The sequence below is a fragment of the Oncorhynchus masou genome, chromosome 28 (genome assembly GCF_036934945.1).
Source record: "Oncorhynchus masou masou isolate Uvic2021 chromosome 28, UVic_Omas_1.1, whole genome shotgun sequence".
Lineage (NCBI taxonomy): Eukaryota > Metazoa > Chordata > Actinopteri > Salmoniformes > Salmonidae > Oncorhynchus > Oncorhynchus masou.
The window spans coordinates 51189955-51216958 of NC_088239.1; the positions used below are offsets into that span (position 1 = coordinate 51189955).

At 40.2% G+C, this 27004-nt stretch overlaps 1 protein-coding gene across 1 annotated transcript; it reads right to left on the bottom strand.

Moving 5' to 3' along the window:
- LOC135518617 (calcium-binding protein 7-like) lies at window positions 1-27004 on the bottom strand. Its single transcript, XM_064943774.1, has 5 exons — window positions 25885-27004; window positions 5583-5726; window positions 5327-5439; window positions 4471-4618; window positions 1-2268 (listed from the first exon to the last, which is right to left on the bottom strand). Exons 1-5 carry the CDS (start codon window positions 25997-25999, stop codon window positions 2144-2146), a joined length of 645 nt encoding a protein of 214 aa, XP_064799846.1. The 5' UTR covers window positions 26000-27004; the 3' UTR covers window positions 1-2143.

The following is a 27004-nucleotide window of genomic DNA, read 5'->3' on the forward strand; positions in this document are numbered from 1 at the left end:
TGTTTGTTTATTGGACAACATGCATCCAGACATCATGTTTATAAATGTATATTTGATGTGGTGACGGGTACATATGTACAATTACAGTGCATAGGATGAGATTACTGATGCTGAAAGAATGCCTTAGAAAGTTCAACCAAAGGCAACAACAGACAGTGCGAGGACACTTGAAGGTTCACATGAGAGGTCATTTCTATCCACATGTCCATACAGTATACAGTATATTGCGTTAGTTTTTATTTGCAAGACATTTGTTTCTGATAAGAAATACATTTGTTTGCAAGTTATGTTTCTATCAAGAATATTCGTTCCCTAAAACATGTTATTCTGAAATTATTGATATGTGCATTTCTCCCCGCGTTTGGCACAAAGCATCAGAGCTGCACTATGTTTGACTTGATGAAAATCACAGTCACATATAGAGAACAAAACTGCTTCATATGACAACACATTGAGGGATATGAAAAAACATCAGATCACTCTCAACAAACTGTACATTAACATATTCTCCTCGTTAATGCAATGTAACATCGGTCATATACAATATCATTGCTTTACTATTTTTGTATGTATTGTCTATTACACTGGCTATTTCACATTTGCGCAAATGCATATAATGTCAAATAGTTATTTCTCATATATGAACAGATAACCGAGCAACATTTTGTCACCCTCATCAAGGTAGACTATTGCAAGCCCTGTTCTTTTTCATTATTTGATATACTATTTTCTGGTATGATACAGACTTGATTCAGCTTGTGATAAAAAAGAGCAAGAGAATATATAGCATTTCATTAAAATGATAGTTAAATTCTTCATATATGATAAGGAGAAAACATAGATTTCTAAAAAAGAAATATGACAAAAGAGCAAAATGTCAAATGTAAGTACATGGCAATTAGCAGGTTACTAAATGTGTTAGAATGATGTTTCAGTAAACCTGGGAATCATACATAAGAACCCTAATTTAAAAAAAAATAAGTATATGTTTGCATTCTTGATATCTTGATCTTTGATATAAATGATCTCTTCTTCCATTAAGAAAATAGAACCATGTCAAAATCTAAACAATATCTTAATGTTGATTTTGGTGGACCATGTCAAAAGCCAAACAAAAAATATGTTTAAATGTCCTTTGAAACTGTCTCCACATTCACAGAATAGAAATATTTACACAAAACGTTAATCTACGGTGTACTTTTTTGCAATAATAACTATCATTTGCATAATCATTTCAATAAATACATCTGACTTTGAAAGTAAACACCACAGAGGAAGTACACAGATCATACTACGTGGTATTATTTACATCTATATGTGCTGTGTGTTTAGAAGGAGAATTGGGGTGAGCCAGCAATCGGAACAGTGACTCAAGAGATAGAGATTGGCAGATGCATCTCAGGTTTGCTGATGATAACTATTATTATCTGTGTCTACGAAATTCCCCAAATGATATCTCCACATCTCTAAATTCCTTCTCTACTTTCTTTAGAAACTGCCGTTGGTACTGCAGAGTTATGCTGTGTATGTACTGTGCATGTTCTTTATGTGCTGTTGAATACAAATGTATGTAGGACAAAAAATGCAGTTGGCTACGTGCTTTACAAGGGCAGGCTGTAATGCCACATGATATACACTAGTAATGTCGATATGTTTCAGACAACATGGTTAGCAATAGAGCACAGACACTAGAGCTTTACTCATTTATCTCATAGGAAATAGAAGGCTAATAGATTACCTTGTGAATGGTATAGGGCAACATTATGGTGAGTTTAATCAAAGAGATTGTATAATTGCTTAGTATTTGTTCTTTCTTTTTGTGTTATGATACAATGTGTTTGGTGGTAACCTTCAGAACATCTGAAACTAATGGTGAAGGGTAAACAAGACATTTTGTTCCTCAGGTTCCTGGCCTATATCCATTAGTCCAGTTGACAGTTTTGGTATCAGGGTGTTCAGTCTGTGTTTTGGCTCTAAATGGATCTCAGGACAGAATGGTCATTAAATATATGTCTCTGAAAAAAATTACATGTTATTTTGGTTCCTATCGATCAGTTCAATTTGTCTACATGCTTAGTCACTGGGTTGAGTGTGAAAGGATAACATAGGAAACAACCCTTCTGGTAGTGGAGGACAGGGCTTTCTACTTCATACCTCTACGAAGCATCTGGTTAGCTGCAATAAGCATTACGCTGATGATAAATGCAAAGGCGAAGGCACAAATCAGGCTCTTCCGCACACATGTGTGCTTCTGTTGTGTTGGGCTGGCTGTGAAGATAGAGAGAAGGTCAGAGAGAGTTATATACTGTATATGTAGGTAGAGAGAACGTCAGAGCGAGAAAACGCCAGAGACCGATATGTACAGCTGAAGTCAGATGTTTGCATACACCTTAGCCAAATACATTTAAACACCGTTTTTTTATACAAATGCTGACATTTAATCCTAGTAAAAATGCCCTGTCTTAGGTCAGTTAGGATCACCACTTTATTTTAAGAATGTGAAATCTCAGAATAATAGTAGAGAGAATGATTCATTTCAGCTTTTATTTCTTTCATCACATTATCAGTGGGTCAGAAGTTTACATACACTCAATTAGTATTTGGTAGCATTGCCTTTACATTGTTTAACTTGGGTCAAACGATTCGGGTAGCCTTCTACAAGCTTCCCACAATAATTTGGGTGAATTTTGGCCCATTCCTCCTGACAGAGTGTCACGTTCTGACCTTAGTTCCTTTGTTTTGTCTTTGTTTTAGTATGGTCAGGGCGTGAGTTGGGGTGGGCAGTCTGTTTGTTTTTCTATGTTGGTTTTTGAGTTTGGCCTGGTATGGTGCTCAATCAGAGGCAGGTGTCGTTAGTTGTCTCTGATTGAGAATCATACTTAGGTAGCCTTTTTCCATCTGGGTTTCGTGGGTGTTTGTTTTCAGTCTTTGTGTGTCTGCACCAGACTAAACTGTTTCGGTTGTTTCTTTGTTGTTTTGTTATTCAGTTTGGATTATTATTAAAAATCCTGAACACTTACCACTCTGCACCTTGGTCCTCACCTTCTTTCACGACGACAGCCGTTACAGAAACACCCACCACCAAAGGACCAAGCAGCGTGGTAACAGGCAGCAGCAGCAGAAGTAGCGCTATAAGGAGGAATGGACATGGGAGGACATTCTGGACGGCAAGGGTTGCTACACATGGGAGGAGATCCTGGCTGGTCTTTAGCCAAGACCTAAAAAAAAAACAATTGTCGACCTCCACAAGTCTGGTTCATCCTTGGGAGCAATTTCCAAACGCCTGAAGGTACCACTTTCATCTGTACAAACAATAGTACGCATGTATAAACACCATGGGACCAAGCAGCTGTCATACTGCTCAGGAAGGAGACTCATTCTGTCTCTTAGAGATGAACGTACTTTGGTGTGAAAAGTGCAAATCAATCCCAGAACAATAGCAAAGGACCTTATGAAGATGCTGGAGGAAATAGGTACCAAAGTATCTATATCCACAGGAAAAAGAGTCCTATATCGAAGAAGCCACTGCTCCAAAACCACCATAAAAAAGCCAGACTACGGTTTGCCAACTGCACAAAGGGAGGCTTGCAAGCCGAAGATCACCATCCCAACCGTGAAGCACGGGCGTGGCAGCATCATGTTGTGGGGGTGCTTGGATGCAAGAGGGTCTGGTGCCCTTCACAAAATAGATGGCATCATGATGAGGTAGGAAATTATGTGGATATATTGAAGCAACATCTCAAGACATCAGTCAGGAAGTTAAAGCTTGGTCGCAAATGGATCTTCCAAATGGACAATGACTCCAAGCATACTTCCAAAGTTGTGGCAAAATGGCTTAAGGACAACAAAGTCAAGTTATTGGAGTTGCCATCACACAGCCCTGACCTCAATCCTATTGAAAATGTGTGGGCAGAACTGAAAAAGCATGTGCGAGCAAGGTGGTCTACAAACCTGACTCAGTTACACCAGCTCTGTCAGGAGGAATGGGCCAAAATTCACCCAACTTATTGTGGAAGGCTACCTGAAATGTTTGACCCAAGTTAAACAATGTAAAGGCAATGCTACCAAATACTAATTGAGTGTATGTAGAAACTTCTGACCCACTGGGAATGTGATGAAAGAAATAAAAGCTGAAATAAATCATTCTCCTTGCTATTATTCTGACATTTCACATTCTTAAAATAAAGTGGTAAACCTAACTGACCTAAGACAGAGAATTTCTACTAGGATTAAATGTCAGGAATTGTGGAAAAACTGAGTTTAAATGTATTTGGCTAAGGTGTGTGTAAACTTCTAACTTCAACTGTAAGAGCAGCACAGCATTTGTTTATGGAAGTTTGTCCTGTCATTATCAGAGACTAAAAGATCAACACTAACCCTGATCGTTTGGTCAAATGTAAGCCGATCAAAACACAATGAAGGGACAACCTACACCGGTCACACTTATTGATAGTGGTTGAAACCTCTTACTGTCAATGTCCACTTGGCACGCTTGACTGTCCAGGTGGCTCTCTTCGGTCATGATGATGTTCTCAATGTCTTTCATGGTGAGGTGGTCACAGAAGGTGTCATACAGTAGCCTCTTCAGCTCATCCACTGTCAGCTTCGACATGTCACACTGGGGGACACAGTACCAGACATAAACACTTGAGCACAGGTATCTGTCTGCATATCAATGTTTGAGCAAGGTTACACAGAGGAGCATTTCTATGTAAGACAATTAGAGGTGGTGCAAAGGTTTCTATCCCATCCCATCACCGACACAGTTGTGGTGAATACATTTCCAATAATGGATTATGTTATATCAAATTTCACACATTTAATTTAGAAAAACATACATATTGATTAGCCTGGAGCTTTTTTAGATGTGAATTCTTTGTACTGCTATAACGTTTAAAATCATGAACAGCCTCCTGACTATTATGACATCCAATGTAATGATCCATTCATCACAGTGATGAAGAATTTAAACGATAAAGCAACTAATAAAGTGTTTGTTTTAATTGTTTGAACATGGCTCTGGAATAGACTCTCTCATGAATAAATTGAATAGAAATTTGAATCTCTGGGGAACGCTTGCAACGGCAATTAGGAATATAATACGTGATGTCATAACCACAGTGGAATTGCCCTCTCTTTAATGATTATTTAGCTCCTATCATGTTTTTTATGGTAATTTTAATTAGACTGACTGTGGTTTATAATCACAAAAGCTTTGAAAGCCCTCAGGAAAATCATCTCACTCCAATGAGGAAATATTAAGCCATAATTAGCTCTGATAAAGAAAGAGGAGAAGGAGGTAGATGAGTGGGGTGATAGCAGATACCTTCCAAAATACTGAGTCAAAGTCCGCCCCATGGAACTTATCAGGCATCCCAGCAGCAATAAGTTTAGGTCCAAGCAGTGCAACAAATTCCTCGAAGTCAACCTGGCCATCACCTGCAGGGATAGGAGTGTGGATATTTAGTCAATATGTCGGTCAGCCAGACACTTTTACACATGTAATGGAGCAATGGAGCAAAGGCCTTATCTTGAATGATCTCAGTGAACAGCATTTAAAATTGTGTGTGTTTGTGATTCACCATCCATGTCCAGCCTTTGGATAATGATCTCCAGCTCCACCTCATTGGGCATGTATCCCAGAGACCGCATAGCCACCCCCAACTCCTGCTTTGAGATGTATCCGTTTCCATCTCGGTCAAACACCTTGAAGGCCTCACGGATCTCTGTGGAGAAATGAAAGAACAGAACTCAGATAGGAGGATTGAGACTAGTCTGATGTACGAATGCACTGATAATGGGAAGTTCAGATTTCCCCACAACATAACTGTCCTGACCTTTCAAACTACCCACAGATAACTGTTCATAAGGCACAGACTTAGAGTAAGGTGGCTTTAGGTTCATATCTTATTGCAGCTAGTAGGCTGATATTTTTATTGCTCAGCTGAATTTGTAGAGCTTTAAATCTCTGAGTGTGTATTTGCATCAAACAGCAGAGACAGGAAGTTTTGCATATTTGATGCCAACTGTACCTTTTTCACTTCAAACAGAATACTTTAGCACATGATGAGAGGCTACAAGCCTATTAGCAGTAGCTAGGGGGTTTGGAATAGTTTCCACACCAGATCTTAGAGGAAATAAACAAAATCCTCTTCAAAATGGTAAAGGGCTTGATAAGTTTGTTTAGATCAGGTGTGAAATATCCCTGACCTGGAGTTTACCTAGATACAGTACATCACTATTGAGAAAGGTGTGTATAAGAAGATCCACAAATAAAGGTTGAGCCTGAGCAGGACAGGGAAACACAACAGATAATAAGGTGAGGGCCTTCCAGAATCAGCTAGTACAAAGTGAGCAAATTATTTTACATTTAATTTTATTTCACCTTTATTTAACCAGGTAGGCCAGTTGAGAACAAGTTCTCATTTACAACTGCAACCTGGCCAAGATAAAGCAAAGCAGTACGACAAAAACAACAACACAGAGTTACACATAAACAAACGTACGGTCAATAACACAATAGAAAAATCTATGTACAGTGTGTGCAAATGTAGAAGAGTAGGGAGGTAGGCAATAAATAGACCACGGAGGCAAAATAATTACAATTTAGCTGTAAGGGGTGCGTAACTGGTGGCAGGGAAGTCAGACACAGGAGTGCAGAACTAGGTAATAGCCGGAGCAGTTTAATTCCAAAACCAACGGCATCAAGAAAATAACAACATGGGTACAAAACCCGATGTGCACCAGTCAACATGTGCACAAGCACTTACAACAAACAATACCACACAAAGACATGGGGGGAACGGAGGGTTTAATACACAACTCGTAATGAGGGAATGAAAACCAGGTGTTTGGGAAAACAAGACAAAACAAATGGAAAATGAAAAATGGATTGGCGATGGCTAGAAGACCGGTGACGTTGACCGCCGAACACCGCCCGAACAAGGAGAGGAACCAACTTTGGCAGATGTTGTGACATTAGCATTAACACTGGAGTGATAGATGTGCAGATGATGATGTGCAAGTAGAGATACTGGGGTGCAAAGGAGCAAGAGGGTAAGTAATAATATGTGGATGAGGTAGTTGGGTGTGCTATTTACAGATTGGCTGTGTACAGGTACAGTGATCGCTAAGCTGCTCTGACAGCTGATGCTTAAAGTTAGAAAAGTTTTGAGAATGACACAAATATTAATTTCCACAAGGTTTGCTGCTTCAGTGTCTTTAGATATTTTTCATAAGTGTCAAAGGCTTTTATTGACAATTACATGAAGTTGATGCAAAGAGTCAATATTTGCAGTGTTGACCCTTCTTTTGCAAGACCTCTGCAATCCGCCCTGGCATGCTGTCAATTAAATTCTGGACCACATCCTGACTGATTGCAGCCCATTCTTGCAAAGTCAATGCTTGGAGTTTGTCAGAATTTGTGGGTTTTTGTTTGTCCACCCGCCCCTTGAGGATTGACCACAAGTTCTCAATGGGATTAAGGTCTGGGGAGTTTCCTGGCCATGGACCCAAAATATCAATGTTTTGTTCCCCGAGCCACTTAGTTATCACTTTTGCCTTATGGCAAGGTTCTCCATCATGCAGGAAAAGGCATTGTTCATCACCAAACTGTTCCTGGATGGTTGGGAGAAGTTGCTCTCGGAGGATGTGTTGGTACCATTCTTTATTCATGGCTGTGTTCTTAGGCAACATTGTGAGTGAGCCCACTCCCTTGGCTGAGAAGCAACCCCAAACATGAATGGTCTCAGGATGCTTTACTGTTGGTATGACACAGGACTGATGGTAGCGCTCACCTTGTCTTCTCCAGACAAGCTTTTTTCCGGATGCCCCAAACAATCGGAAAGGGGATTTATCAGAGAAATGACTTTACCCCAGTCCTCAGCAGTCCAATCCCTGTACCTTTTGCAGAATATCAGTCTGTCCCTGATGTTTTTCCTTGAGAGAAGTGGCTTCTTTGCTGCCCTTCTTGACACCAGGCCATCCTCCAAAAGTCTTCACCTCACTGTGCATGCAGATGCATTCACACCTGCCTGCTGCCATTCCTGAGCAAACTCTGTACTGGTGGTGCCCCGATCCCACAGCTGAATCAACTTTAGGAGACAGTCCTGGCGCTTGCTGGACTTTCTTGGGCGCCCTGAAGCCTTCTTCACAACTCTCCTTGAGATTCTTGATGATCCAATAAATGGTTGGTTTTAGGTGCAATCTTACTGGCAGCCATATCCTTGCCTTGCCTTTTTGTGCAAAGCAATGCTTCTGGTGCGTGTTTCCTTGCACGTAACCATGATTGACAGAGGAAGAACAATGATTCCAAGCACCACCCTCATTTGAAGCTTCCAGTCTGTTATTCAAACTCAATCAGCATGACAGAGTGATCTCCAGCCTTATCCTCGTTAACACTTACACCTGTGTTAACGAGAGAATCACTGATATTATGTCAACTGGTCCTTTTGTGGCAGGGCTGAAATGCAGTGGAATTTTTGTTGTTGTTGTTGTTCATTTGCAGGGCAAAGAAGGACTTTGTAATGAATTGCAATTCATCTGATCACTCTTCATAACTTTCTGGAGTATATGCCATCACACAAACTGAGGCAGCAGACTTTGTGAAAATTAAAATTTGTGTCATTCTCAAAACATTTGGCCACGACTGTACATCCAGTTTGCCTAGTAGAGTGTTGGAGGTTATTTTGTAAATGACATCGCCGAAGTCAAGTATGGGTAGGAGAGTCAGTTTTATGAGGGTATGTTTGGCATTATGAATGAAGGAGGCTTTGTTGTGAAATAGGAAGCAGATTCTAGATTTAATTTTGGATTGGAGATGCTTGATGGGACTCTGGAAGAAAAGTTTACAGTCTAACCAGACACCTAGGTATTTGTAGTTGTCCACATACTGTATTCTAGGTCAGAACCGTCCAGAGTAGTGATGCTAGTCGGGTGGGTGGGTGCGGGCAGCATTCGGTTGAAGAGCAATGCATGTAGTTTTACTAGCGTTTAAGAGCAGTTGGAGGACACGGAAGGAGTGTTGTATGGCATTGAAACTCGTTTGGAGGTTTGTTAACACAGTGTACAAAGAAGGGCCAGAAGTATACAGAATGGTGTCGTCTGCGTAGAGGTGGATCAGAGAATCTCCAGCAGCAAGAGCGACATCATTGATATATACAGAGAAAAGAATCGTCCTGAGAATTGAACCCCCATAGAGGCTGCCAGAGGTCCGGAAAACAGGCCCTCCGATTTGACACACTGAACTCTATCTGAGAAGTAGTTAGTGAAACAGGCGAGGCAATTATGCAGACATCAAATCAAATCAAATGTATTTATAAAGCCCTTCTTACATCAGCTGATATCTCAAAGTACTGTACAGAAACCCAGCCTAAAACCCCCAAACAGCAAGCAATGCAGGTATATAAGTACGGTGTAGAAGGTGTAGAAGCATACATTCATATCAGATTTCAGCACACCAAACTTCAACAATACTGTGCTCAAATGAGGTATACAAATTAAATCAAAACGCTATACTAAATCTGTACACAATCCATGCAAATTGTGCATAGGCTGTTTTCCTTCAACTTGTGCCAATTTAAATCCACATTTGTTGGCAAATAAGCCTTCTAGTCCAAAATAGGTTTTAAATATTGCAGTTACTTAATTTAACAAGACTCAACGGGTTTGAAAACGACAAACTGCAAAGTGGAGCATGTGTTTCGAGGAACTGGATTTTATATTCCCCTGCTGAATGCATAATCCAGGTTATTTGGACAGTAGCCCAATTGTATGTTTACTGTGAAACAATGAGCAACTGAGTGGCCATAGGCCATTTATATTTAGTGAGCTGAGACAAAGTCCGAAGGATTTGGCTTGTGGGATCAATAATCAAATACCTCCACAGCATCCACTAAAAAACATGCATGGGGTCTGATTTACAATACAGTGAAGTAATTAGCCACCACAAACTCAGTTCCATTTGACAGGAGAATGGTAATAGTAATAGTAATAGTAATAGCATGCAAACAAATTAGTCGAGACTCCCATTACTTTAGTTGTGATGAATACTTTGAGCACATGCATTCATGTGTTAACCTTCTGTTAAATGTTTGCAATTGATAAAAGGCATATCGGAACCTATTTTGTGTACTGAGGACTGAAAAGAAATGTGTCTGTGTGTCCCTAACCATAGGCAGAGCGCCAACTATTCTGCGGACAGGGTCAGACTGACCTTACTGCTCTGGGACACAACAGCAGGATCAAGACAAATCACACGTTACAATTACAGTGAGTGCTTTTATAGCAAACTGTTATGCTTCCCAGAAAGCACATCAAAGGAAAACTATGATTAATGATTTTTATAATAGTCAAATCAATGAGTAAGTTGTTTTGATAGCTATTGTTCAGTTTTCACATCCTATGTACGATGGAGATTAATATGCCATTGCCAAGGTTATCTTTTTCCGTACACTCTTAGAAAGAAAGGTACTATCTACAACCTAAAACGGTTCTTTGACTGTCCCCATAGGAGAACCCTTTGAAAAACACTTTTTGGTTCCAGGTGTAACCAGTGTGAAATGGCTAGCTAGTTAGTGGGGTGCGCGCTAATAGCGCTTCAATTGGTTACGCCTTTAAGTAGTTGTTCCCTTGCTCTCCAAGGGCCGTGGATTTTGTGGAGCGATAGGTAACAATGCTTTGAGGGTGTCAGTTGTTGAGGTATGCAGAGGGTTGCTGGTTCGAATCAAGGTAGTGGTGAGGAGAGAGATGGAAGCAAACTGTTACACAGGTAGAGCCCTTTTGGGTCTGGGTAGTCTTTTGGGTCCATCAGGGTTCTCCCCTTCACAGAGAATTCTTCATGAAACCCTAAAGAGAAACAAAAAGGGTTCTACCTGGAACCAAATCAGTTCAACCTGAGCCTGAACCCTTTTTGGTTCCAGGTAGAACTCCTTTGGGTTCGATGTAAAAACCTTTCCACAGAGAATTCTACATGAAACCCCAAAAAGTTCTACCTGGAACTAAAAACAGTTCCACCTGGAACCAAAAAGGGTTATTCTATGGGGATAGCCGAATGTACCAAGTAGTTTTATGGATTTCTCTACTCTTGGCTGTATAAGGAAGGTTGATACAAATAGCAGGGCCTCATTGTAATAAACAGTTTGTAATAATAATGAGGTTTTCACCACATACAATGATAGAGATAGGCGCTTAAAACAATAAAAGGAGTGGCTCAATAGCTTGCGTTGACAGTCCTTTGCCAATACAATCATTGTTTAGTGTGTTCTCTTGGAAGCAGACAGCTAGGCTGATGTTTGTTTATTTTTCATCTCCCTCCTGTGTGGCTCTGTTTGTTGGCTCTGTTTGATCTGCTGTCAGGTTATCACCTTTGTCTTTCCTTCATCATCTCACTGAAAGAGAGATCCCCCCCCTCCTCCTCCTCCCTCACAAGTCTCACATAACCCTATTTGGGATTTCAAGTCTTTGCATCAGTCAGACTGACATCCCATGAGCTCTAACAGAGAGATGGGGTCACATCGCCCTGGCCATCAGACATCATTCAGCCCTGCTCAATGCCTCACAACAATAATAGCAACCAATGTCCTACTTCCACCTGACCAATGGGTGTGATTGAACAATTGTCTCATAGCTCATATAGTGCCAACTCTTGTTGTCATTTACTGTTGAGTTATGATGCCAACAGAATGACAAATGCAACACCCCTTGGAGTGTTGTGGCTGTAGAGACAGTCACCAGTGACTGACTGTTATGTGGGCAGCAATAAATCACTTATTTTTGTTTGTACTACTTTACTATTTCAGCACAGCCCCACTGATATACACATATCTTGATATGTTCATTGACAAATACTGAATATAAAGGTATGATTTTGCTAGCCAGTGACCTTGGCTCTTTGTCAGATATGATTAGGAATGAGTTATTAATGAGTGAGAGAGGTTGAGGGTCATAGATTCTTGACTAGGACCATCTTCTTGGAAAATGAGTTTGTAATTTTGATTTGTCTTAGTTCTTCATTAAATGTCAAGGGTATGGCCACCGCATTGGTCCTGTTCCAAGAAGAGTTACACTTGAACGCCTTTTAGATTCCTTGGCATATCCTGATTTAATTTCAAACGTAATTGTTTGCAAAGTTAGTTCCAAAGTTAGCTTATGCTGTAGAGGTATTGAGTTAAAGTCATGGTCTGTTGCTTCAAGAACGTAAAATGACAAAGTCTAGCTTGCTGCCTGCGCCTGTCCATTTTTTTCAAAGTCATTGCACAGCTGCAGATCGTTGACTGGAGTTGAAGTCTCATGTCGTCTACAATTATTCATGCTCACAGTACAAGACTGATCTTTGGAATTGCTGACATTCCTGAGCAGTGACAGCACTATGAATACGCACCAAACCACATTCCATTATTGTAGAATTCATTTACATTCTAAGTCAATTCCTCCATTTCCACCTGGAAGTCACTTTAAAAAAGATTCCAATCTAGATGTGTATTAAAATCTCCTCGATCAATCTGCTCTTTATTGAATAGAGCAGAAATAAACAATTTCTGGTAGCAAGCCCAGAAAGGGGATCTCGACATGGGTCTGTCTGCGCCGTTCCCCTTGAAAAACAAGATAACCTCTGAGCCTGAGCTCGAGTCTTCCCCAGTGCCTCAGGACCATTGGTTCTCTCTCTGAGGAGGACAGTTTTTTCTGCTCATCTGTCTCACTCGGCTTGTAGCTCTTGTATGGGCGATATAGCTGTATTCTGCACTGTCCCTAATGCTTTCCCAACCGATGACTAACGACAATGAAACCAAAATGGAAAATAATTAGCTAGACTGTGTAGCCAACTGACTGATAATGGTGTTTATATGGTCGTCAAATATTTAAAAGCCTCTTTGGTTGTGCATACATCTATCAAAGATTAAATTACTTTATTCACAGCCATCTCACTGTATTTGCTGAAGCTGGTGTCAGATATATTTTTTTATAGAGACCTCCCACTGTGCACAAGCTGGTTGAATCAACATTTTTCAACATAGTTTGTCAAGTATTGTGACGTGTAATCTACGTGAAAAATACATAGGATTTGTAAAAAGTAATCAATTGTTGTTTTTGAGGGTGACATTTCATCATGGCAACCACATTTCAACACAGACATACTTTATATAGAATATGTTTGTCACACCCTGATTTATTTCACTTGTCCTTGTGCTTGTCTCCACCCCCTCAGGTGTCGCCCATTTTCCCCATTATCCCCCGGGTACTTATACCTGTGTTCTCTGTTTGTATGTTGCCAGTTTGTTTTGTTTCGTCAAAACTAACAGGCTTTTTACCTCTGTTCCTAATTATTGATTGTTCCTGGTTTTCCCGGTTTTGACCTTTTCTGCCCGCCCTGACCCTGAGCCTGCCTGACGTCCTGTACCCTTGCCCCACTACTCTGGATTACCGACCCCTGCCTGCCTTGACCTGTCATTTGCCTGCCCCCGTTGCTGTAATAAACATTGTTACTTCAACACAGTCTGCATTCGGGTCTTACATGAAACGTGATAATGTTGAATTATTTGTACCTTTAAAATAACATCAGATCTTCAACTTTAAATCCACTATGAAAAAATTTATTTTTTAAAAGGCTGGGTGGGCAGCACCTTCTACTGGAGAATTGATCTACAGTGCCTTGCAAAAGTATTAACCCCACTTGGCATTTTTCCTATTTTGTTGCATTTCAACCTGTAATTTAAATGTAGATTTAGTTGGATTTCATGTAATGGACATACACAAAATATTCAAAGTTGGTGAAGTGACATGAAAAAAAACTTGTTTCATTTTTTATTTTTTTTATTGAAAAGTGGTGCGTGCATATGTATTCACCAAATTTGCTATGAAACCTACCTAAATAAGATCTGGTGCAGCCAATTACCTTCAAAAGTCATATAATTAGTTAAATAAAGATATGATCTGTCACATGATCTCAGTACATACAGTGGGGCAAAAAAGTATTTAGTCAGCCACCAATTGTGCAAGTTCTCCCACTTAAAAAGATGAGAGAGGCCTGTACATTTCATCATAGGTACACTTCAACTATGACAGACAAAATGACAAAAAAAAAAAATCCAGAAAATCACATTGTGGGATTTTTAATGAATTTATTTGCAAATTATGGTGGCAAATAAGTATTTGGTCAATAACAAAAGTTTATCTCAATACTTGGTTATATACCCTTTGTTGGCAATGACAGAGGTCAAACGTTTTCTGTAAGTCTTCACAAGGTTTTCACACACTGTTGCTGGTATTTCGGCCCATTCCTCCATGCAGATCTCCTCTAGAGCAGTGATGGTTTGGGGCTGTTGCTGGGCAACACGTACTTTCAACTCTGGCTAGGCCACTCCAGGACCTTGAAATGCTTCTTACGAAGCCACTCCTTCATTGCCCGGGCGGTGTGTTTGGGATCATTGTCATGCTGAAAGACCCAGCCACATTTCATCTTCAATGCCCTTGCTGATGGAAGGAGGTTTTCACTCAAAATCTCACGATACATGTCCCCATTCATTCTTTCCTTCACACGGATCAGTCGTCCTGGTCCCTTTGCAGAAAAACAGCCCCAAAGCATGATGTTTCCACCCCCATGCTTCACAGTAGGTATGGTGTTCTTTGGATGCAACTCAGCATTCTTTGCCCTCCAAACACGGCGAGTTGAGTTTTGACAAAAACGTTTTATTTTGGTTTCATCTGACCATATGACATTCTCAAAATCTTCTTCTGGATCATCCAAATGCTCTCTAGCAAACTTCAGACGGGCCTGGACATGTACTGGCTTAAGCAGGGGGACACGTCTGGCACTGCAGGATTTGAGTCCCTGGCGGCGTAGTGTGTTACTGATGGTAGGCTTTGTTACTTTGGTCCCAGCTCTCTGCAGGTCATTCACTAGGTCCCCTCGTGTGGTTCTGGGATTTTTGCTCACTGTTCTTGTGATCATTTTGACCCCACGGGGTGAGATCTTGCGTGGAGCCCCAGATCGAGGGAGATTATCAATGGTCTTATATGTCTTCCATTTCCTAATAATTGCTCCCACATTTGATTTCTTCAAACCAAGCTCCTTACCTATTACAGATTCAGTCTTCCCAGCCTTGTGCAGGTCTACAATTTTGTTTCTGGTGTCCTTTGACAGCTCTTTGGTCTTGGCCATAGTTGAGTTTGGAGTGTGACTGTTTGAGGTTGTGGACAGGTGTCTTTTATACTGATAACAAGTTCAAACAGGTGCCATTAATACAGGTAACAAGTGGAGGACAGAGGAGCCTCTTAAAGAAGAAGTTACAGGTTTGTGAGAGCCAGAAATCTTGCTTGATTGTAGGTGAACAAATACTTATTTTCCACCATAATTTGCAAATAAATTCATGAACAATCCTACAATGTGATTTTCTGGATTTTGTCTGTCATAGTTGAAGTGTCCCTATGATGAGAATTACAGGCCTCTCTCATCTTTTTAAGTGGGAGAACTTGCACAATTGGTGGCTGACTAAATACTTTTTTGCCCCACTGTATACACCTGTTCTGAAAGGCCCCAGAGCCTGCAACACCACTAAGCAAGGGGACACCACCAAGCAAGCAGCACCATGAAGACCAAGGAGCTCTCCAAACAGGTCAGGGACAAAGTTGTGGAGAAGTACAGATCAGGGTTGGGTTATTAAAAATATCCGAAACTTTGACCATCCCACGGAGCCCCATTTATTAAAAATTTGAAAAAATATGTCACCACAACAAACCTGCCAAGAGAATGCCGCCCACCAAAACTCACGGACCAGGCAAGGAGGGCATTAATTAGAGAGGCAACAAAGAGACCAAAGATAAAACTGAGGGAGCTGCAAAGCTCCACAGCCGAGATTGGAGAATCTGTCCATAGGACCACTTTAAGCCGTGCACTCCACAGAGCTGGGCTTTACTGAAGAGTGGCCAGAAAAAAAGCCATTGCTTAAAGAAAAAAGTAAGCAAACACGTTTGGTGTTCACCAAAAGGCATGTGGGAGTCTCCCCAAACATATGGAAGAAGGTACTCTGGTTAGATGAGACTAAAATGGCTTTTTTGGCCATCAAGGAAAACACTATGTCTAGCGCAAACCCATCACCTCTCATCTCCCCGAGAACACCATCCCCAAGGTGAAGCATGGTGGTGGCAGCATCATGCTGTGGGGGTGTTTTTATCGACAGGGACTGGGAAACTGGTCAGAATTGAAGGAATGATGGATGGCACTAAATACAGAGAAATCCTTGAGGGAAAACTGTTTCAGTCTTCAAGAGATTTGAGACTGGGACAGAGGTTCACCTTCCAGCAGGACAATGACCCTAAGCATATTGCTAAAACAACACTTTAGTGTTTTAAGGGGAAACATTTAAATGTCTTGGAATGGCCTAGTCAAAGCCCAGACAATCCAATTGAGAATCTGTGGGGTGACTTAAAATTTGCTGTACATCAGCGGAACCCATCCAACTTGAAGGAGCTGGAGCAGTTCTGCCTTGAAGAATGGGCAAACATTCCTGTGGCTAGATGTGCCAAGCATATAGAGACACACCCCAAGAGACTTGCAGCTGTAATTGCTGTGGGCTGAATAGTTATGCACACTCAAGTTTTCTGTTTTTTTGTCTTATTTCTTGTTTGTTTCACAATAAATAAATTAAAAATGCTTCTTCAAAGTCGTAGGCATGTTGTGTAAATCAAATGATACAAACCCCTGCAAAAATAATTTTTAATTCCATGTTGTAAGGCAACAAAATAGGAAAAATGCCCAGGGGGTGAATACTTTCACAAGCCACTATATCTACAGTTACCATTTAGTCTCCCATCCAGGGTTTTATCCAAGAACAGCCTTGCTTATTTGTCACTGTCTATTACCAATGTACTATTGTGAGAATAATTGTTGAGAGATCTCCACTCCAACTAAATAGATTCACTGTTGCTATCAAAGTCATTCCAAAGGGTAGGTTTAACATAATAAATAAATGTGACCGACCATACTTTCTCACTCATACAGTATATCATAAATGATGCTGTTTAGGCCTATATAGCAATTGCAGTCATCCACAGCTATTCAGCTAAATTCAACCCAGAATTCACAAAAAAATAGACAATAAAATAGGCCTAGGGTTTCAAGCTCTGGTTGATTTCAGATTAAAATAAAAGTTAAAGAATGGGATTAAGCCAGTGACTCAGATGGAACTACCCAAGTAGTAGATACATCTCCTTTAAATGTTGATATTTGGTTGAGTTATCAAATCAAATCAAATCAAATGTATTTATATAGCCCTTCGTACATCAGCTGATATCGCAAATTGCTGTACCAAAACCCAGCCTAAAACCCCAAACAGCAAGCAATGCAGGTGTAGAAGCACGGTGGCTAGGAAAAACTACCTAGAAAGGCCAAAACCTAGGAAGAAACCTAGAGAGGAACCAGGCTATGTGGGGTGGCCAGTCCTCTTCTGGCTGTGCCAGGTGGAGATTATAACAGAACATGGCCAAGATGTTCAAATGTTCATAAATGACCAGCATGGTCGAATAATAATAAGACAGAACAGTTGAAACTGGAGCAGCAGCACGGTCAGGTGGACTGGGGACAGCAAGGAGTCATCATGTCAGGTAGTCCTGGGACATTATCAATCAAACACAATTCAATCCTACTTTTGTAATACAGTAAATAGCCTAAAGTTAAGGCTATCTTGCAAACTAATTTAACATTCCACCTTAAAATGAGTAACACATCCATGGCCACATTTTGAGGTTACTTAAAATGTTTTATGTAATCTTATAAAGCGTGTGAGTAAGGGGCTTAATACAGCTGTGTGCATGTTTAAGATAGCATGCATTGGTCATCACAGCGCTGAAGAGATTTTCACAATTGCTGTAATAATCTGCCCAGAATCTCGAACGGCATTGATCACATGTAATCTCAACTGCAATCCATGTCATTTGATTCTGATATTAGATTAAGCACAGTGATAACACATTAAACTGTATAATTAAACAAACTGTATAATTAAACAAAATAGCTGACATTGTTTTCCCATTTGAGCTTTACTGTGCTTTTAATTTGTTGAAAGTGCAGTGATTGACATTTGGGTTACAACTAACCTAAAAACCAGACATTGTTTTTCCATTGGAATTTGGTTGTGCTCTTAGATGGTTGAAAACATAGTGACAACACATTGGTAATTCAACTAACTTTTGGCTGTCTTTCTGAGTGGGTGAATATAGGTTGTAATCTCATTGAATAACGTCTCAACCAAATATTACCCAATTATCAATGTTGAAATGACATGGTGTGCCCAGTGGGCTGCTCATCCATTTCATGAGACTTCTCTATCATTCAACAGGCTTTTCTTTTTATGATAATACAGCTGAACTCGCACTGTGACATTGGTTCTGCATTCAGTGAGGCTGCATCTAAGAGAGAGAGAGAGAGAAGAGCCCTCCTCTTCAAATAGCTTACTGTAAGCCTAGAGCGCGTCAACAAATGATCACAATCTCCATTCCATCTCTGTTATGACTAGTCCCGGGTTATCTCTTCAGGTTTACAGATACTACAAGAGACTGAGCTTCTTCTGATGTGCCATGGGAATTGCAGTACAAGCTGTCTGCTGAGATATAGCAGAGCTGAGCTCTTCACAGTGGTGGTGAGGTAAGGTGAGGAAACCACCTCATAGTTTGCAGTATTCTGGGACCCTGCAAATGAGAGGAAAAGCCTCAATGGTACTAATTTAAACTGCTGGTGAGTCCATTGGGACACTACTGCTTACCATATGTCAACATTTGGCATAGGATTCCCCATTCTGGGAATTACCCAGCTACATACAGTAAGTGATCAGGATAACAGTGTTTGATGAGAACAGCACTATATACTACAGTGTTATAGTTTGTTCAAACAATGCCATGCCATTTTGTTCTATAGCACTTAGAAAAGCTTGTAATTCTTGCTCAATATAATGCTGATGATTCTTTCTATTACAGATGGAAGATCTTAATTTGATCACTCTTTTGTTGCTGAGAATTTTCCTGCAGATGAGCTTCGTTATTTACATAAATTCACTAACACATGGTTATATTAACAGTTTCACACTTTTCATGTAGCCTCATTTTGACTAGCTAATAGTTTAACCACCGATCAAGCAACATTATGGACTAAACGTTCAAATTCTGTTGCTGCAGGACTATTTTCTGTGACAATACTGGTCAAATTAAGATCCTACACCTGTATGTATGCACTCTATTATATCCTGATTAGAGTCCAGTGTGTTTCAACTGTGTGTTTGGTACTATGTGGGAATCAGCTGATGGGGGACTAGAGGTTTGTGGGTCTCTGTCAAATGTTAACATTGTATCAAATATAATAGTAGATTAATCGATTTGCAGGTTTACAGATAGTAGAGACCGAAGCCTCCCTCTCCTTTATATGAGGTGCTTACTGCAACCTCTTCCCATTTGTAACCATGCATGAAGATAGCTTTTGCATACAAAGTGGAAAGTGATCTGAGCCCTACTCCAATGCCTGGTGTCTGGGGGATTCTCTGACATGCTGTGATCTATAAATAAGGTTTGCAGGCTCCGTCAGTTGTGCGTTGACAAACAGGAAGAGGGGTGGAGGGAGACCGAGACCTGGGTCCTCATTCTAAGGAAGTCAGTGCTGTGTGGGCGAACCACCAGTCTTATCTAGCTCGGCAGACATGTTCAAGTGCCTCAACTGGCAGTTAAAAACACTTTCCTGACTATGCAATAGTTGTCGAGGTACACTTGAATTAACTGTGCAGCCTGATTATTTTGAGGAGTTGACTCTTGTTTGTAGGGACTAGGGATTGGGGAGAATAATACAAAAGTGCAATTCTCTTAAATCCCTATTCCTGTTTGTTTTCACTGATGTTGAATATAGGTGCACCTCCCCACTACATATTTAAAAATGTATTTTCCTTTTTAAATGCATTATTTTGGTAAATGTTTTTTTTGTCATATAACAACTATAATAATTGTAATTTTGGTGAGAAAATGTAAATGTCACAATTATCATATTAACACATTGCTGTGTTATCTTCAAGGAGCACGCAGGTTTTCATATTGGAACTTGCACAGTGCAGTATTACAGTGTAATCAGTCACAGCAGCCAGCCAGCCACCCAGCCAAAAACACAAGCCAATTATTTCAGGAAAAAAAGACAATTGGCTTCTGTGCAAATTTTATCAAGCCTTTCCCCTCATAATCAGCCTGTCCTTTTTCCACCCCCCTGTCTGAATTTGGACAGCTCACTGTGCCTGTTACTTTGGATGATCCTCAATGAGTAAACAGCAGTCAAATGGCTTCCTCAATAAGTTAATGATTTGCTGCAGAGCTCTGCCTGCTGCACTGTCCTTTGGCTGGCACTCCACCTGCAACATATGGCATCTTGGGCATTTTTGTTTTGATCTAATTCTATGAGTTGGGCCCCGTCATGGTTGGTCTTTTGATTAGAGTCTCAGTCCCTCAACAGCTAGTTTTTTCTCCATGCCAAATAAGTTGCTCAAAGCAACGATGGAATTTTAGGGCGAGACAGCTTGGCCAGATCTGGGGCCAGGGCGACCAACTCACAGCAGAAATAGGAATTTCATTATTCTTTGTGAAAGACTCAGCCATATCTGATCTGACTGTCATCTCTATTTTACTTCTTGTTGACTTTGCTCCAAAAACACTAGCCTTTAAACAGATTTTGATTGGGGTGTTACAACAACAACATCTCCACTCTCAACTTTCATGAAATGTATGAAAACACATTCTATTTCATGCAGGGCCTCGTTTGTGCCCGAGGCCATCGGCATGGTTAATAGGAACATTAAGGAAGTCTGATGGACTATTCTAGAGATAGTTTAGCCCTACAATTAATTAAGAACTGTGAATACCATTAACTTTAAGTTTCTTAAATTGCACTATGCACCCTGAACTGATGCCTCATTAAGTGTTTCTATTTAATTTTTATTTTGTGTGTGTTTGTCCTGTCTGAAGCACCATGTCAGCCCGGAAGGAATTGCCCCTTGGGGAATAATAAAGTTGTGTTGTGTTGTATTGTATGTGTATCTCATCATTGCTAGAACCACCAAACTGCCCTTTCAGACAGGAAGAATGCAACTATATTCAGGCAGAGTTTTGTTTTTTACCCAATGCCAGACAGAGGATCTATTAAATGATCCCTCTGCTGAGATGCAGCTGGACATCAAAGGCCAGGGAGATTTTGTTACCATATGAACTTTAGAATCTGTCTTTTTAAAATGAAAACATCCCCTATGAATTTAACTACACAGCCCATTCTTCCTGGAGTAGTAAATGAATAATAGTCTCGAATTGTGATATATGATTAATCTCGTAACCCAGGACCAAATAAATCTATTGTGGAAGACTAGGTTCTATATTACCCAAACCCATAGGTTCTCTATGGTTTGCAACCTCTGTCAACAAAACTAACGTGAACTAGAACAATAATGCATCAATGTCAATCAATCCCAAACTAAAGATTTGTATTATACTGTTGATTGTTTTAATATCTATGTATTTAGTTCACAAATCTCCACCATGAGCCACTTGTTTTCAGAATTCACCATGCAGCTTTTTTCATTATCATCTGGTGCTTCCAGGTAGCATTCACTCCTCCCTGCCCCATGCCACATTCTGCTGTCAATCATCAATGACCTTCAGAAAAGCAGCCAATGTCATGAATATATTCACTTCTTATTGGCTGCTGTGAGTCACACACATCATCATTAGCAGTCATCACAGATTGTGAGTTCCAATGCCATACCATGCAACACATACGGACTGAAAGGCACAATGTCCTCTACTTCAGGGTCACGTCACGCTGGATTGTACTTTAACGACTGTTCTTTTCTTAAAGTGTGAAAAAGTTCATAATTGCCAAGTGGTTTTTTTCTTCCATTTGAATTGTAAGTACTTTGTTCTCTATGTTTCAGATCTGGAAAAGACAGACATACATACACAGGTTATATTCTGGAGTGTCGGCTCGTATTTGCTACTTTATGTTCTCTCAGGAAATGCCGGTGGAATTGTTTGTTTTTTATCCTGCTACACAGTTACACTTGATGATATCATCTGTCTCCTGATTTTTACTCTATATGTCCCTTCCCTGCAGCACCAATGCATTAATTATAAGTCATAACCTTAATTGAATTACCTCAGAAACGTTATTAGAGTAGGCAGATAGATACACTCTGTGGATGCTGGGTGGCCTCCAAAGGAAATACTGTAACTTGGAGTGGGAAATAGACAGGGGCTTCAATAAATAATGTATGTATCTGATTAATGGAGTTAATTGAGTGATTGCTGTTGAAATATATAATATCTGTAACATACACATGCTTACTCACAGGCAGTCTGAATCAATAATGTTTTGCAAGATACAGAAGATTGATCAAATCATTAATATTGAGTGAGAGCTATTCCATTTACTGCTAGACATAACAAAGATTTGGAAGATGTGGGTCCAACAAGTTTTCTGTGAAACAGGAGTCACTATAAGTATCATTATGTGGGTGTTCTTGAATTGCGGTGGCATTTGGGTCCTTTGCCTTTGCAACCACGAAGAACACATTCATTTGACAAATAGTTACACATTTAGAGTTGTACAGGTTTGTGAACCTTCCGGTAAATTTCTGGAATTTTTCGAGAATTTTTCCATGTGAAGTTAAACCCGGGAATTTAGCTTAAATTCATCAAAAAAGTTAGCTTATAACAGTGAACCTTTTTTGTGGGATACACGTCTAGGTCTTATGATATATTTTGGTTAAACTATCCCCAATTCAATGGAATTGCAACTCTCTGCATGTGCAGTTCACTCTTCCATCAAATGTACAGCTAATTCTCAGGTGTACATGTAAGAGACATTTGAGAACATTTCACTGCAGCTAATGTAGAAGGAAAACCTGTGTACATTTTAAATATTGTGCCAAATCATATGTGAAGAATGCAACAAAGATGCAGCATCATCTGGCCAAGTGCATAAAGTTCACTCAGCGCTCACAACAAGCAACCTCTGACAAAGTCCCTCTACTTCTATTCGAGGTGAAAATGATGAATCAGACACCTTATCGATAGCAACAGCTCATGGTCCTCCTGGAATCAGAAGTTTTTTGACTCAATGGAGTAACGTAGTCAGAGAAATGCTGATGAATGTCTTGCTCGAACTGTGTATGCAACTGGTTCACCGCTGATGCTCACATGCAATGCGTATTGGAAGAGATTTCTGAATGTCCTTCACTCAGCATACACCCCTCCAACCAAACATGCTTTATCTACTAATTTGCTGGATGCAGAGTTCAACAGAGTTCAAGTGAAGGTCAAGCAAATCATAGCGAAAGCAGACTGTATTGCTGTCATCGCTAATTAACTACATCATCTCCACCCCTCAACTAGTGTTCTACAAAAGCACAGACACAAGGGACAACAGACACACTGGTCTCTACATTGCACATGAGCTGAAGGCAGTCATCAATGACCTTGGACCATAGAAGCTATTTGCACTGGTGACAGACAATGCTGCGAACATGAAGGCTGCTTGGTCTAAAGTGGAGGAGTCGTACCCTCACATCACACCCATTGGCTGTGCTGCTCATGCATTGAATCTGCTCCTCAAGGACATCATGGCACTGAAAACAATGGATACACTCTACAAGAGAGCCAATGAAATGGTTAGGTATGTGAAGGGTCATCAAGTTATAGCAGAAATCTACCTCACCAAGCAAAGTGAGAAGAATAAGAGCACCACATTGAGGCTGCCCAGCAACACCCGTTGGGGTGGTGTTGTCATCATGTTTGACAGTCTCCTGGAGGGGAAGGAGTCTCTCCAAGAAATGGCTATATCACAGTCTGCCGATATGGACAGCCCCACCAAGAGGATCCTCCTGGATGATGTATTTTGAGAGAGAGTGGTAAGCAGCCTGAAACTCCTGAAACATATAGCAGTAGCCATTGCACTGTTTGAGGGAGACAATGCCATCCTGTCTGATGTTAAGACTCTGCTTGCAGATGTAAGAGAATAAATCCCTACTGCTCTGCCCACTTCAATGTTGCTCCAAGCAGAGGAAACTGCAGTTCTGAAATACATCAAAAAGCGTGAAGACTTCTGTCTGGAACCCATACACGCCGCAGCAGACATGTTGGACAAAGTATGCTGGCAAGAGCATCCTGTCTGATGCAGAGATCAACAAGGCCTATGGTGTCATCACTACCATTTCTCGCCGCCTTGGCCTGGATGAGGGCAAAGTTCTTGGCAGTCTGATGAAGTACACTTCCAAGCAAGGACTTTGGGATTTTTTACATTTCTATCGGAGGAATTGAATCATTTGCAATTATGTCTACTTATGATAAGGTAAAAGGTTTATGTTTCTGTCTCCATATGATATGGTAAATATATCCAATGCAAAAAACATCTACATTTAAATGGTATTAATATTAATTTGCATTTATTTCCATTAATTCCCATATATTCCTGTTAATTCCCAAGGAAAGTTTCCACCTCTGAATATTCCCCAAAATGTGCAACCCTACACATCATACATTATTTTATTTTTCATATTGAACGGTGTGTCAATGATAAAACATCATACAAGTTCTTTATATTGCAAAACATTATGTTTATGCATTGTTTAAGGTACTTAGGCTAAGCTAATTGGCTTCTTCCAGTTGTGACATGTTTTGGGGGTTTAGAGGTATCTATTATTTTGAATGCTAGAAAGTGAACAAAAGTATGTAATATATTGTATAGAGCAATAAAAACAAAGAAGGCTATTAAAAGTTGTATGTCATTGGTGTTAACACCTTAAAATTCACTCATTACAAAGATATACAAGGACCATTCAAGCAAATTTCAAACAAATATTGTCGAGCAATATTCAAGGCATACTTTCCAAGCCTGTAAGCCTTGGAATAAATAATAGTTCATCATAGCACTCATTCAGATTGGCATGCCTACAGGAAAAAAATATTTAGACAGGGGTATTCTAAAGGGTTCTTCGGGTGTCCCCATTGAAGAACCCTTTTTTCTTCCAGGTAGAACTTTTTTGAGTTCCATGTAGGGATCTCCAAAATGGTTCTACCTGGAACCTTCAAACGGTTTCTCCAACCTATGGGGACAGCCAAAGAACCGTTTTAGGTTCTAGGTAGAACCTTTTGTTTTATAAATTGTTTTATAATTTTTGATTTAACCTTTATTTGACTAGACAAGCCAGTTAAGAACAAATTCTTATTTACAATGACTGACTACCACGGCAAAACTCGGACGACGCTGGGCCAACTGTGCTCGCCCTATGGGACTCACAATCAAGGCCAATTGTGATAAAGCCTGGAAACAAACCAGGGTTTGTAGCACTGAGATGCAGTGCCTTAGACCGCTGTGCACACATTCTCTTTGGTTTACATTTCTTTGTAGATGGTAGAACTACATCAAAACAGACTATTAACAACAATTACAAAAATGTTGCGCTAACTGATGTCTCCCAACCATAAGTAAAATGTATCCACGTAAGTCGCTTTGGATAAAAACGTTTGGTAAATGGCATATGTTTATACCGCAATTTTAACAGCTGGGAACATGCACGTTGTCTTCTGAACAAGTGAATGAGTCAAGACAAGTTTGATAGAACATACTAGGGCAATCTGCGTGCATTTAAAGTTGTAATTGCTGCTCTTGTGTGAGACCATTGTGATGTGCTAACATTTAGCCCCGTAGCTGTGGGGCGCTCTCCGGGGCGCTCTCCAGGGTGCTGAACGGTTAAGCTCGAGTGACTCATTGCACCGTTAAGGCAAGGGTCATTTTCTTGACCTGGCTGTATCGATCCTCCACATGCAGAATGGATTTAGGCAAGACATGAAACAATAGATATAATAATCATGACTCACCTTCCACCTCATCCTCGGGCAGGTTAATGGGGGTCCGGTATGATAGGATATCTGGAATAGTGCAATTTCCCTTGTACATGAACCTTGTGGTTCGCACTGGCATTCGCACTGGCATTTCTGCGAGGGAAAATCTGTGTCTCGATCTTCATATAGCTCACTGTAGTTTGCTGACCGAAACTTTGCTATAGTCCACTTTGGAGAACAACATTTTGCAACCGGAAAAAAAAGATCTCTGTTCAGGTTCTGTCACTTGACCGTTATTGTTTTTTTGGTGTAGCCTGTGGAGAAAACAGTGTCGGAATCGAAGCTCGCGAAGTCCCGGACAAAGTGGCAGGTGTCTCTGCTTTTGTCTTCAATGCATGTAATGCCTATACATCAAGAGTGCTTGTGTAGCCTATATGTCACATCAACTTTCATTACAATTACCGAAGGACACAAGTAGGCCTACTAGATATATTGTTGAAACTTTATTTTTGGTCGTAATTCTATCTATTTTATTGTCTCAAATAAACATAGCAAATACATCAAAACCAACTATTTTAATCCACACATTGCAATATATTTTATTCCGCATATATGGGAATAAAATAATGATACAAAAATATAAACTACAACGAGATATATATATATATATAAAAAAACGTGTCAACTACAAATCCAATTCAAGAGCAGTTTAAGTCTGCGCTGGCTTGGAAATGCATGTCATTTCATATTTGTTAGACTGAAGACTTCTATTTTCTGTTTGATAGGATTAACATGAACATATATATTTTTTGTTTAAATCCTACAGGTCGTTGTTTTGTACAAGGTATGTATTGCCTTCCGTCTCCTCACACTTTCCTTTTCCGTTTCCTTTATCTTCACTTCTGGAGACCAGTCGATAAAACTGTAAGTAGCCTAACTAATAGCCCCCAAAAGCTTCTACCGGAAGCCTATTGAAGAGATGTCCGTCTGTAACGTTCTCTTTGAAAATAAAACAAGACAAAAAAAACGAAATAACATCAAAACTAAGAACAAGAGTAGTCAAAATATTTAACTGTCAAGGGATTTCCTGGGCGACCCACTGCGTCTTCAGATGGATCTTTGAGGTTGATCCTTCTCGAGCCGTCTGCTCTGCACA